Source organism: Nematolebias whitei, chromosome 3 (genome assembly GCF_014905685.2).
Source record: "Nematolebias whitei isolate Nwh7 chromosome 3, NemWhi1, whole genome shotgun sequence".
Lineage (NCBI taxonomy): Eukaryota > Metazoa > Chordata > Actinopteri > Cyprinodontiformes > Rivulidae > Nematolebias > Nematolebias whitei.
In genome coordinates, this window is record NC_056500.1 from 23,335,533 (window position 1) to 23,350,282 (window position 14,750).

At 41.7% G+C, this 14,750-nt stretch overlaps 1 protein-coding gene across 1 annotated transcript; it reads right to left on the reverse strand.

Annotated features, from left to right (window-relative positions):
• Window positions 1-458: 458 nt before the first annotated feature.
• Window positions 459-14,493, reverse strand: LOC119407432 (C3 and PZP-like alpha-2-macroglobulin domain-containing protein 8; the record flags this gene model as incomplete). The annotated part of the gene is made up of 13 exons (XM_037674257.1): window positions 14,171-14,493; window positions 11,861-12,012; window positions 10,943-10,965; window positions 10,230-10,395; window positions 9,946-9,998; window positions 8,089-8,106; window positions 7,421-7,475; window positions 7,106-7,219; window positions 6,761-6,845; window positions 6,437-6,545; window positions 4,335-4,562; window positions 563-733; window positions 459-485 (listed from the first exon to the last, which is right to left on the reverse strand). Coding segments are annotated over exons 1-13 (1,275 nt in total), but the record flags the coding sequence as incomplete, so codon positions are not given.
• Between the last annotated feature and the right edge of the window lie 257 nt (window positions 14,494-14,750).

The following is a 14,750-nucleotide window of genomic DNA, read 5'->3' on the forward strand; positions in this document are numbered from 1 at the left end:
GAAGGAGGGAAGTGGGTGGTGTGAACGTTCTTATCAAAGGTCACTGCAGCCCTTTTTTCTCGATGTGAGGCCATCAGGTTGGCCGGCTGTTTGCCTGAAAGGACAATGTTTCCCCTGGATATCACCTCATAATGCAGCGTGAAGTTACAGGGACATGTAGATTTGAGAGCTATTTCAGCCTCCTGAGCAACCTAAACACATAAAAATATAAAAATTGTAAACTTGAGGTCTTACAAAAGATACAATAAATTTGTAATGTCTTTATTAAATTATTCAAAAACCAAACACATAATGTAGAAAACTTAAAATTTAGCTGACATTTCCAAATTCAAACAACAAAAAAAGGCAAACCATACTTTAAGAGGAGCGCTGGGATTCTGGATCTGGATGTGACACCTACTTGGAGAGTACCAACTACTAATGGACAGGTAGCTAGGTAAGTATTGGTCTCCCACTGCCTTGCCATCAATGGATGTCACCTTGGTCTGTTAAAAAAAACACAGTCTAAAATTGTGTCTTGTCTGGATCATAAAACAAACAACTGATGGTACTTATCACTGACCTCAAGCCAGACATACTGAGCTGCTGTTGGTATGGAGGGGATTTCAAAAGTGGCTTGGCCATCCGTTGAGATCAGTTCACTGGTGTAGACATTGTCCTTTGGAGACAGCTCTGCCTTTACACGCACACTTACACTGTCCGCTGGGCTCCCATCTGGAAAGGTAACTTCAATCTACAAAGTGACAAAAGATGGAACAACTCAATCACTATTGTAATGTGAATCAGAAAAGGCTTAAATCATCTTACGTAACAAGATAATGAATTGGAAATATTTTCTTTTTAGTAGAAATAACTCAGTTATCAGTTGGCAGATTTTTACCATCTTTTAAATAATGAACACTGGCCATGCCTAAGCATACTATGTTAATTAAAAGGTTGCATATCTATGATAGCAGTGTTGTTACGCTTGACATTATGCCTTACTTTAATGTGCTTCCCATGGCGAGGATGTCTTTTTTTGGCACAACATTAGCAGACCCTTAAAAAGGTTGACTGAGGATTATGGTAACACTCTGCTTTACTATATTTCATTATTAATTAAATGTGTTAAACTGCTGCAGCACGGGAGCGCAACTGGTGGAGCTGCTGCCTCTCAGTGAGCAGGTCCCTGGTTCAAATCCTGGTCCGGGGGCCTTTCAGGGTGGAGTTTGCATGTTCTCTCCGTGCATGCGTGGGTTTTCTCCGGGTACTTCTGTTTCCTCACACAGACCAAAAATATGCATGTTAGGCTGATTGGTAACTCTAAATTGTCCCTAGGAGTGAGTGAGAAAGTGAATGGTTGTTTGTCTTGTTTGTCTCTATATGTGGCACTGTGATGGACTTGCGACCCGTCCAGGGTGTACCCCGCCCCTCGCACAGTGATTGCTGGACATGGGCACCGGCGACCCCCGTGACCCAAAATGGATGAAGCGGGTAATAGATAATGGATGGATGGATATGTTAAACTGTGGGCTTTAAGAAAAAGTCAATGTTTCAGTTACTCATTGCGCATCATTACTAGTGACCTGTGTGGTCCTTTAAGCATGGCAAATCATTTTAGCAAATATGAGCCCTATGCTACTATTACCATAGACCCTACTGTTTGTTGTTGTTCTTTCGGCTGCTCCCTTCTTCAGGGAGCACCACAGTGAACTAACTCGCATGAACACTTAGCAAATGTTTTTACACCAGATGCCCTTCATGACACAACTACAGACCACTGAGCTACCACAGCCCTCTGTGTGGAGCAGGGAGTTGCCATTTAGGGCACCCAGGGGGGTTAAAGGCCTTGCTCAAGGACCCAGAGTGGGACAAATGAGGGTGGAGGCAGGTGTGGGTGTTTCATCTTTCTCGCACACATTTTGATGTTGTTGAGGAGAGTTGAACTGGTGACCTTCTGATCACAGGCCCACCTTCTCTAACCTCTGTGCCACCACTCCCCATCATACACCCTAAGGTAAGAATCTTGAATATTAGTTATCCATCCATCCATCTTTTCATCCATTTTCTTCTGCTTATCCAGGGTCGGGTCGCAGAGGTAGCAGCCTAAGTAGGTAGGCCCAGACTTCCCTCTTCCCAGCCACTTGGACCAGCTCCTTCGGGGGAATCCCGAGGCGTTCACAAGCCAGCCGAGAAACATAGTCCCTCCAGCGTGTCCTGGGTCTTCCTCTGGGTCTCCTCCTGGTGGGACGTGTCCGGAACACCTCACCAGGGAGGCATCCAGGAGGCATCCTAACCAGATGCCCGAGCCACCTCAACTGGCTCCTCTTGACGTGGAGAAGCAGTGCCTCTACTCTGAGTCTCTTCCGGATGATCAAGCTTCTCACTCTATCACTAAGAGAGAGCCCAGACACCCTACAGAGAAAACTTATTTTGGCCGCTTGTACCCACAATCTCGTTCTTTCGGTCATAACCCAAAACTCATGACCATAGATGAGGGTAGGAACATAGACCGACTGGTAACTTTAGAGGTTCGCCTTTTGACTCAGCTCTCTCTTCACCACGACAGACCAGTACAGTGCCTGCTTCACTGCAGATGCCCCACCTATCCACCTATAGATCTCTCACTCCATTTTACCCTCATTCATGAACAAGACCCCAAGATACTTAAACACCTCCACTTTTGGTAGGACCTCCTCCCTGACCCGGAGAAGGCACTCTACCCTTTTCTGGCTCAAGACCATGGCCTTGGATTTGGAGGCACTGATGTTCATCTTGGTCACTTCTCACTCTGCTGCAAACAGCTCCAGCAAAAGTTGTAGATCACGACCTGATGAAGCCAATAGGACCACACCATCTGCAAAAAGCAGAGAAGCAATCCTAAGGCCACCAAAACATATCCCCTCAACACCTTGGCTGCACCTAGAAATTCTATCCATAAAAGTTATGAACAGAATTGGTGACAAAGGGCAACTTTTGCGGAGTCCACCTCTCACCGGGAACGAGCCCGACTTACTGCTGGCAATGTGAACCAAGCTCTGACACCGGTCATACAGGGTCCCAACAGCCTGTATCAAAGGGCCTAGTAGCCCATACTCCCAGAGTACACCCCACAGGGTTCCTGGAGGGACATGGTTGAACACCTGCTCCAGTCCACAAAGCACATGTAGACAAGTTGGGCAAATTCCCATGCACCCTCCAAGACCCTACTGAGGGTGTAGACCTGGTCCGGTGTTCCAAGACCAGGGCGAAAACCACACTGCTCTTCCTGAATCTGAAGTCTGACTATCCGATAAACCCTTCTCTCCAGAACTCCTGAATATACCTTACCAGGGAGGCTTAAGAGCATGATCCCCCTGTAATTAGAAGACATTCTGCGGTCCTCCTTTTTGAATAGGGGGACAATCACCCCGGTCTGCCAATCCAGGGGAAGTGCCCCGATGTCCACGCAATATTGTAGAGTTGTGTACGCCAACACAATCCCACAACATCCAGAGACTTAAGGAACTCTGGGTGAATCTCATCCACCCCCAGGGCCCTTCCACCAAGGAGCTTTTTAACCATCTCAGTGTCCTCAGCAACAGAGATTGGAGACCCCAACCCAACGTCCCCAGGCTCCACTTCCTCAGTGGAAGACATTCTGGTGAGATTGAGGAGATCTTTGAAGTACTCTGCCCACCGACCCACGATGTCCCGAGTTGAGGTCAGCAGCACACCACCCCACTATAAACAATGTTGGCTGGCTTCTGTAGCCGAGGATCAGACCGCCAAGGTCCCCGCCTTCGGACACCACCCATCCCACATTGCACCCAACTCCTTTGGTCCCTCCCACAGGCGGTGAGCCCATGGGAAGGGGGACCCATGTCTCCTCTTCAGGTTGTGCCCAGTCGGGCTCCCTGGGTGAAAACCTGGCCACCAGGCGCTCACCAGCATGCCCCACCTCCAGGCCTGGCTCCAGGGTGGGGCCCTGGTGACCCGCATCCAGGCAAAGGAACATTGTTTCCATTGATTGTACTCATCATAAGGGGTCCCTCATCTAGGACCCGTCTGCCTTGGGTGACCCTACCAGGGGCATGAAGCCCCTGACAGCATAGCTCCTAGGATCATTGGGACACTGCAACCCCTCCACCACAGTAAGGTAGCAGCTCAGGGAGGGTATAAGTTAGAGAATATTAGTTAGTGAATAAATTTATGGGCCAAGAACTGAATAAACAAACAACAATTCTTCATAAATTCACCACTAGTTGTCTGATTTCAAAAATATGTATCAGTCTATGAAACAATATCCATCCTGTACTATGTAGTGTGAAGTCACACTTCTTTATTGTGTCAGTTACTACTGTGTTGAGTCTTACCTTCCCTTTGTAAGGCAGACCAGGCTTGAACTGTTTGCGAGTATCTTTGGAGTACTTGATGTCAATGAGCTGCTTATGAACTGGCGTTGAGTCATCCAGTGTGGTTTGCCTGCTTCCATCGATGCTGGTCACTGAGGCCCAAATGCTAACCGTTCCCCTGAAGTGATCAGCCACATCCAGCGGCATCATGTTCTTGACGCACAGACTGAAATTTGCAGAGCCTTTGATCTGACAAAAGAACAAATGCCGTATTCAAGTATGGTTGGAGTGGTATATTTTCCTGCCAAAGTGGAGAATAACAACAGCACATTGACTCTCAGATTACTCTCAGAATACAGATTTTAAACCTCGAGTTTCATTTTTATTGTTCAATATTGGATAAAAGAAACATATTGAATGCAATCTTGCTTTTGAATCAGCATGAAAATCTTTAACATTCTTATGTACATTTGTATACACCATTATACAAACTGGATTCCAAAAAAGTTGGGACACTAAACAAATTGTGAATAAAAACTGAATGCAATGATGTGGAGATGGCAAATATCAATATTTTATTCGTAATATAACATAGATGACAGATCAAAAGTTTAATCTGAGTAAATGTAAAAGGAAAAATATGTTGATTCAAAATTTCACAGTGTCAACAAATCCCAAAAAAGTTGGGACAAGTAGCAATAAGTGGCTGGAAAAGGGAAATTGAGCATATAACGAACAGCTGGAAGACCAATTAACACTAATTAGGTCAATTGACAACATGATTGGGTATAAAAAGAGCTTCTCAGAGTGTCATTGTCTCCCAAAAGCCAAGATGGTAAGAGGATCACCAATTCCACCATTGTTGTGCAGAAAGATAGTGCAACAATACTAGAATGGTGTTACCCAGCGTAAAATAGCAAAGACTTTTAAGTTATCATCATCAACCATGCATAACATCATCAAAAGATTCAGAGAATCTGGAACAATCGCTGTGCGTAAGGGTCAAGGCCGTAAAACTCTACTGGATGCTCGTGATCTCCGGGCCCTTAAACGTCACTGCACCTCAAACAGGAATGCCACTGTCAAGGAAATAACAGAATGGGCTCAGGAATACTTCCAGAAAGCATTGTCAGAGAACACAATCCACCGTGCCATCTGCTGTTGCTAGCTGAAACTCTACAGTGCAAAGAGGAAGCCATTTCTAAGCAAGCTCCACAAGCTCAGACGTTTACACTGGGCCAGGGGTCATTTAAAATAGAGTGTGGCAAAATGGAAGACTGTTCTGTGGTCAGATGAGTCACAATTTGAAGTTCTTTATGGAACACTGGGACGCCATGTCATCCGGACCAGAGAGGCCAAGGATAGCCCAAGTTGTTATCAACGCTCCGTTCAGAAGCCTGCATCACTGATGGTATGGGGTTGCATGAGCGCTTGTGGCATGGGCAGCTTGCATGTCTGGAAAGGCAACATTAATGCAGAGAACTATGTTCAGGTTCTAGAACAACATATGCTCCCATCTAGACGTCATCTCTTTCAGGGAAGACCCTGCATTTTTCAACACGATAATGCCAGACCACATTCTGCAGCAATCACAACATCATGGCTACGTAGGAGAAGGATCTGGGTACTGAAATGGCCAGCCTGCAGTCCAGATCTTTCACCTATAGAGAACGTTTGACGCATCATAAAGAGGAAGGTGCGACAAAGAAGGCCCAAGACGATTGAACAGTTAGAAGCCTGTATTAGACATGAATGGGAGCGCATTCCTATTTTTAAACTTGAGAAACTGGTCTTCTCTGTCCCCAGACGTCTGTTGAGTGTTGTAAGAAGAAGGGGGGATGCCACACAGTGGCAAAAATGGACTTGTCCCAACTTTTTTGGGATTTGTTGACGCCATGAAATTTGGAAACAACAGATTTTTCCCTTAAAATGATACATTCTCTCAGTTTAAACTTTTGATCTGTGATTTGTGTTCTATTCTGAATAAAATATTAGATGTTGGCACCTCCACATCATTGCATTCAGTTTTTATTCACAATTTGTTTAGTGAACCAACTTTTTTGGAATCCAGTTTGTAATATTCAATGCCAAGATACCTGTCAAAACTGGCTTCGAACACTGACCTCCATAGATTTAATAACAGGATGGCCCATCTCATGTCTGTAGTAGCCAACTCCGTTAACAGTCATATTTACTGTCAACTTCCCTATCACTGGTTTTCCAAACGTATACCTGCACAACATTGGCAAAATAAAGCTTTAAGATGAAAATTATACATGTATTTCTGACATAGAAAATACCTAAAATATCTTCATATGAAACATAATAAAACAAAGCTGCCCTGTACCATAGGGTGTAATTTTCCCCCAGAAATAGCAACCAGAAACAACATTAAGGTCATTTGTTGTGTTATTTTACACATATGTACAGTACTTTATGTAACGTACCTGGCTCTGACAGTGGCCTGTTCACACGAGTTAATATCCCGGATGTAACGTGGTGGATCAATCACCAGTTCAAATTTGGGCATCACTGTGACAGAGGCAGCAAAGCACATTGGTTTAGTTTTGTCTTATTCAGTCAAACGCTCCATTTCACTGTTTGTTTTCATGCTGATAATGATCTACACAAACACTCATTACATTCATTTACAATTAAGCTACAAACTATACACGTAACATACTAAATGCAACTTATAACACAACAATAAAAAGCTGTCTTGTAATTGACTGTATCACAAGGCAATTTAAAGATAATTCAATGTACTAAATAACCCATAACAACTTCCTCACCATACTTCTGTACTTCGAACGACTTGTTGTAAGTGTGACCTTGCACGTCGACTAAGACAAACCATTCTCCGAACACGGGTTGGTCGGACAGCGGGAAACTCATGTTGAATATCCCTGAAAAGGCAGAATGAAGTCTAGTAGCATGCTTAATACCTATTAATGGTAGGCTGGATAACACAACGCTGAACAGTCCAATCAGTGATCACAATGGTGAACTAAGGAAATCTCTTTCCAAAGCTTATTTAAAGAAATACAGGAATTAATGCTGAGTCTGCAGAAAAATTATGTCAGAATGTAGCAACAAACACAGCTTACCACAACAGACAGATTTAAGCCCTTTCCATTGGATCATCCTTGATCCTTTTGGATCCTGAAAGATAAAATCATAATAATTGTTTTTTTTTTTACCTTGAGAAATCCTATTTGCACCTTTACATTGTCATGTATTGCATCCATCGTCTTCACCGTGTTCAGGATGTGCAGATGTTACTCTCATTTTGTATTAATATTAAAGACGTTTTGAACTTTACTTTAGCTCGAGGGATGAATCCTGACCTGTGCCAAAAGACTTAAAAGACTTAAAAGACTCATCCATGTATTTGTTACTAACTTTTAGAGCAAGTACAGACTCACACAAGCTTCCTATACAAGAGCATTTAATTGGTCCCAGTAAATTCTAAAACTCTCTAATCTGACAATAGAGACAAAGCATGTTTCATATGTGTTTGTTCGTAAGTATAGAGAGCAAGAACTGTATGTTAAGGGTTACAAATAGGCTAATAAAGACAAAATGAGAAGAATAGCAAGCAGAGGTTCATTTCATGCTGTTTATTCTTGGACTGGTCAAACAGCACCCTGTTATAGGTGAGCTGGCCCGACTTCTCCTCTTTAATCTCAAATCAGGCTGAAAACTAAAATTGCCACTGTCCCCCTCGCAGACGATGCTCTGACAACCCTGGGTGGTCCGGCCAGTTTCCACTCACCAAAATATATGCATCCATCTGCAGGAAGAAAAGACAAGTTTTATGAAAATAATTTAAAACAAAGAAACAATGGGAAAAGTTTACACTTCATTGCACTCTGTGTTCGTCTGACAATCATCTTGTTGTGAAAGTCTGTACTGCCCTTTGCATGCAGCAGACATTTATATCTGCAAACATCAATAAACTGAAATTGAGCAGGATATTTGAAGCTGCTACAAACATTCCAGTAGAAACGACTCAAACTTGGCCTCTTTAAACAGCTGACTGTTCACCGTCTTGTACAAACTCATTTTAACTTCACCCATCAGAGGTGGAAAAATGTGTCGAAAAATGAGCGTTATGGCATGTCACTGCAAGAGGCGATGTAATGGTATAAATTAACATAACAAAACTGAGGGTTGAATGTGCAGGATTTGCTTTTCTTGCAGCAAATTGCACTCAAACTTACTGAATTTTATGTTTAATCTGCACCAAATAGAAATGCATCATTATTGGCTTGATACAATATGACTTAAATCATTGTGTGCATGTTTATGAAGCATTCAAACTATTGTGATCCATTTTTCTTCCATCCATTTTTCGAAATCTTTCTTGTTCCACACTTTTTTTTTGCTATTTCAACAAATCGTATATCACAATGTTCAGCTCTTTCAGAAGGGTGCTATGAATTTTGGTATTGGTGCAACTTTAGCTTTTTGAAATATTTAGCCTTTTTTGCTACTTTTGTGTCAGAGAAAATGATTAACCTTTACTTAATTTAAACTTTATTTTAAAATTAATTGTGCTAATTTTAAATCCTTCTGATCTTTAGATCTGCTTGCAACCTTTTACTACTCCTTTCACATTTTGTTCTGCTTCAACTTCTTTCAGCTTCCTTGTGCAAATTTAAACTTTTTTCAGCTGTTTTGTGACCCTTTCAGATTCTTTCTGCAAACTACAACATTTTTGTGCTTCTTCCAACTTCTTTTTGCTATTTTCAGCTTGTTTAGCTCCTTTCAGCTTATTTCTGTAAGTTTCAGCTTTTTCTTCTATTTCAGCTACCATTTAGCTCTTATGTTAATTTTAGCTGTTTCAGCTAATTTCCACATTTTTACTCTCATTTCAACTTTTTTTCAGCCCAATTCAGCAAAAATGTGCTCTCTCCACTTTTTTCTGGTAATTTAAGTTTCTTTTTCCTTTAGTAGCTACTTTTCAGCTGTTTTTGTTTAACTAATTTCAGCTTTTTTCTGATAATTTCCACCTTTTGTGCTCATTTCTGATTCTTTCAACAAATATGTGTTCTTTCTGCTTTCTTTTGCTACATTACAGTTGTTCTACCTTTTCAGCTACTTTAAAGCATTTTTTAGCTAATTTCAGCTGTTTTCAGATACATTTAAGATTTTCATGGTGATTTCTGCTTCTTTCAGCCTAATACATTTCTTTCTGACAATTTCATTTTGTTTTGCTGATTTAAGCTTTTTTCTGCTAGTTTTAGCTTTTTCTGCTATTTCAGCTCTATTTAGCTGTTTTGTACTAAATCAAGCTTTTCGGCTAGTTCCACATTTTTTAGCTCATTTCAGCTCCTTCCACTTCCTGTTGTTAGTTTAAACTTGTTTTTGCCTTTTCAGCTACTTTTCAAACATTTTTTTTTTTGCTAATAGCCTTTTTAGCCAATTTCCTAATTTTGTGTTTATTTCTGATTATTTAAACCCAATTCAGCAAATAGCGTTCTGCTTTCTTCTCCTAACTTAGGCTTGTTCTTCCATTTCAGCTCCATTTCAGCATGTTTTAAAGCTAATTTTGGCTGTTTTTCAGCAAGTTCTTCTACAGTAAGCATTAACACTGCATTTTCACAGGAAATGCAATTTCTCCAGTTACCTTTACATTCACTGGCCTCAGGTCAGGCGTGACTGTGTAAACATTGATGAGCACTGAGAACAAAAAACACAATAATGCAAGTAGGTTTTCAGCTTTTCTCCTCTATATAAACATTTAGCATAGCTAAAAAGAATAAAACTACCACATCAAGGAGAAAATTTAAATATTTTAGTGTTTGTCCGGCCAGAATCAACATAAGACTCAAAAATGCATCGACTGTTTTTCTGCATTTTTGCGTAATTAACTAATTAACTAATTAACCACCGGCTGCACTAGGAAGGAACCTTTGTGTTTGGGTTTGTAGATGGGTTTGTCGGTCTGGACGAACACAGCTGTGCCCTTGCTCTCCACAGTGACGGTGGTGTAGTTGTGGAAAATGTACCCTCCCTCAGTGAGGTGACGGTTTCCCCAGACCTTCAGAAGGGCCTGACCTCTCAAACCAGGGGGCACCTGGGGGCAAGAACACAAAAAGAGCAAAAGCAAAAACAAGACAAATGTGGACTAAGTCCAAAAGAGTGAACATAAGATCTCAAGGTTGCTATGGTGACACACAGTTTAAAAGGATTGTCTCTGATTTAGTGTATTTAATATTTTTTAAAGAACAAAAGGCAAAAGAGGAACAACCCCCCCTCCCCCAAAAAACAAAACAAAAAAAACGGCTGCATTCAAAGACCAGAGTTAGGCTTTAATTGAGTGACAGCATGAATGACAATGAGGGTGGAGGTTACGGTGAAAGTGGGTGGGGTGTGTTTGAGTGAAAGAATCACATCGTGCAACACAAATTGATCCGTTCCAGCCTTCAGGTGTGGCAGATCACACACACACACGTCAACAGCTGTTGCATATTATGTCAGAGCTGTTACCTTACTCCCACTGAACGAGCACGGACAGATGTTGCATTACAAATACAGTTAGTGTGGATTTGCATGTTGCCTGAGGAATGTGCACAAAGCAGACGATGTCAGCTGCACGCACTGAGCCGTGTTGCTTTACTCACCTTCAGTTTGATGGTGCCTTTATCTAAAACGGTAAGAAAAGTAGAGAGGTTTCAGAGTGAGGCATTCTTTTTGTCCAATCACACATTTTTCCAGTTACTCAACACGTGTGATAGCTGTTAGTGTTGGGCTGATCTGGCCTGGAGGAGATCACCCTGTGTGATCCAGCAGCGAGCTGTCTCCGTGCCATCCTGAGCAGAGCGAGCACCATCGATTAAAGGTGCTGTCAAACAAACTGTTTGCACCGAGCGGCTGGTGGGAGAACTGATGCAATTATGAAAAAAGTAGTTGAGGAGCACACAGTCGTGACAGATCAGGTTAGTAGCTCTCGCAGTGTGTGCATCCTTTACTTAATGGTTTTGGGCCGTCCACACATAAATCTATCTGAACAATTTCTACATCCATTGAAGAAATAAATAGATGGGGATTGTAAGTTGTTGTTTTTTTTTTTAAATTACATCTGGACAGCTTTAGCTTAAAGTGACAGTTCAGACCTTTAGAAGTGGGATTCTGTTGAAAGATATGTACAAACAATGTTTAACCTGTTGTAGATAAATTGTTGAACAGCCTCAGTTTGAAGAAATTGACTTTAATTCCAATTAAACTGAGGAGCTAACGGCTAGTCTGAAAGGCCCAGACCAAAGTGACTTCCTCTGAAAACTAATCTAAAATAATTCATAGCGTGTTATGCTAACACTATTTTCTAAACCCTCACGTTGTCATCTATTTTACATCGGAGGGTTATTCAGAGACTTCCAGTTGGTCTAAGCCAAGTCTAGGATTAATGTGTTTGTTTTTTCTGACTCTGTAAACCTAAACAAACGATGGAAGAGCTGTCCTAACTCATGAAATAATCAGTTCAGATGTTTTGAACCCCACTTTGAAATGTCTGAACTATGCTTTTAAAACTCCGCCCTCACCTCGCACTGTGCTGTGGCTGTGTGCAACGGTCTGTCCCTTCATGGACAGCTGCGCCTGGACTCGCGTCTCTGCTTGGCCGTTAAAAATGGTGACGCTCACGCTCTCCTCGACGGCCGCTCGAAACACAGAGGGCGCCGCGACCAGGTAACCCCTGACAGGAGGGCGGGAGAAGAACAGAACGAGCAATAAAAGAGAAGAAGGTGAGCAGAATCATATATAACACACTATTCTTGATTTAAAGGTAGTAATGTGGAAATAAAACTAAAAAAGTACTTCTAATTTGTGCTAATTAGTTTCATTGTTAGTCCAAAAATTACCTGATCTGCTTGAAAGACTTTTTTGCACCTCTAACAGATTCTTGATGTGTTTTTTTTTAATAATCACTACATTCCACTTACAACAAAGTGCAAAAGTTTTGAGCCATCCTTTGTCTCTTTATATTTTGCTTCCAAGAAAAGTTGTTGTGTCGAATGGAAAAAAATCATTGGCTCAGGAACACTTCCACAAATCATTGTCCAAAAACACCTTAAAGCTCCATGTGTACGAAAAATAAAATAAAACTACTGGACTTTTATTCTGATATGTAAACACCATCCAGAAACACGGCTGTCTGTTCTGGGTCAAAGCTCATTTAAACTGGACTGAAGCGAAGACAAAAACTTTAGTGGTTTGATGAATCAAAGTTTTTAATTATTTTCTAAGTCATGGATACCATGTCCACATTAAGGGAGTGGGACCATGCAGCTCGTTATTGATGCATAGTTCCAAGGTATGCCTCTCTGACAGTATAGGGGTACATTAGTGCCTTTGGCATGGTCAATTTACACATCTGGACAGGTGCCTTATACAGGATTTTGGACAATGTATGTCCCCATTCAGAAAACTTTTTTTTTTCCAAGGAAGGCCTTTTGAGATGTGATCTCATGTTTTCTACAGATATCAGCTGTAAACCTTTGTTTTTACACATTATTAGCCCGACCATGTTCAGAGGAATGGTTTTCTTATGTGTTAAACCAACGAAAACTGGCCAGTAACTTAAACCAATAAGAGTCTGCAAGACAGGGGATTTGTAAAAATCCATCTTACTTCTACACATAACGCACAGTTTTGAAAATAAAAAATAAAAAAGTGCAAGTGTATGTTTAGACATTTTGTTACTTGGTTTTATCTGCCGCACATAATTATGCAACATGCTCTTCAAGCAAAGACAAAGGCATTTTTTTTTTATAAAAACTGTATTTAAGCACAAACAGTGTTGATCCTAAAGAGCTACGTTTGAGCCAGATATTTGTCATATCTCTGCAGTGCGTTCTCATGAAATGTGAAGAAACTGGAGGAACAAATAAAGAAACCTATAAAAACAACCTACAGCAGATCAACAGCTTCAAAACATGAACTATTCAACAAAATAAAACAGACAGAAAGCCTTCTGGATGCACCAGATCATTTCCTCTGTGGTCAGAAATAGTCTTAATGAGCAAGAAACTTTTCTTAAGTAAATAAGAGGAAAGGTTGAGGCATGCCAAAATACACACAAACTAAACTAAATCTCTGCAGCTGTATGTAATAAATCAGTTGTTTTTTTTTGTAATTTAATGTATTTTTGAATGAGCCGAGGTTAGAGCTGAAACTCCATATCCAGTACAAGACAGGCTCTATTTAACTGTAACTCATTATGAAATAAAAATCCTATATCAGTCATGAGAGGCAGACGCAGCTAAAGCAGACCCACTGAGTCCAGCTGTTTACCAGAAAACTCCTCTGAAGATCACACAAATTAGGACTGAGCAAAGCTCTGAGCACAAACCCAACATGCGTGCATGAGAGAAGAGTCAGGTGGTTGGCATTACAGCGCCTCAGCATTAGGGCCAGAGGCAGCTGAGGTTCCTGTGAGAGAGTCATGAGGAAAATCCCTGGAAAACAAGGCTCAGGAAGGAAGATAATGCACGGAAATGGGACTGGATGCCTTTGATCTGCACTGGCTCTTGGATGAGTGTGGATCACATGGCTCCACTGGGTTCACTTTCTTACTATTCTGGCCTCATTTGTGTCCTCTGAGGGCTGAGAGCTCCTCTGAACATATAGGTGAAGACTTCAAGAGCTGATGTGAATTGTGCTAATAGAAAAGCAGATGTTAAAGTAAAAGAAGCAAACCATGTGCACGACTTCTTGTTAACGGCTGCATCAGTGGGTTCACATGTTTGTGTTTCTCATTATTTCAGCACATAACTGAGTGATGGGCTCCCACAACTAAATCAGCATGGTGTCAAAGTGAACTGAATGAAATCTGCCACGCACTGGTCACTTACAGTTTTTCCTGCGCACAGCTTCTGCGCGCACTGCAGATGAACAGCGTCCACAGAGTTGTCCAAAACAAGCGCATGTTGGCGTCACTGTAAACAAGTTCTCCTGTCACCCTTGGGGGGCTCACTCCACTCAGTCTGAGGAAAATCCGACAGTCTGGAGTCTTCTAGGGCCTCAGGTCCATTGGTAGTAGGTGTGCAGAGCTTCACTGGTTCAGTTGTGATCATCCCTCTTTAACGAATCTAGCTCCAAGTATGTTGTTTTGTTTCCTCCCTCTTCGCAGCGCAGAGCAACACGACCATTCCTCTCCTATCATGTGCCTTCTTCTCCTCCCGCCCCGGGTCCGTTCGCTCATATTTCAGCATGACAGTTTTTCTTTTTTCTCCCCCCTTTGTGTCCTCCCACTTCAGTTTGTTAAACCTTTGAAAATCCGTGCACTTCTGGGTGCTCCTTCACCTGATTGTTTTTGTTGTTTCACTCAGGTTCCTCCTGCAGAGAATAACCCAAGCAGCAATAAAATACACATTCAACTAAAGTATAACCGCTATAAAATATAAATAAATAAAAAAAACACACACATGTTGG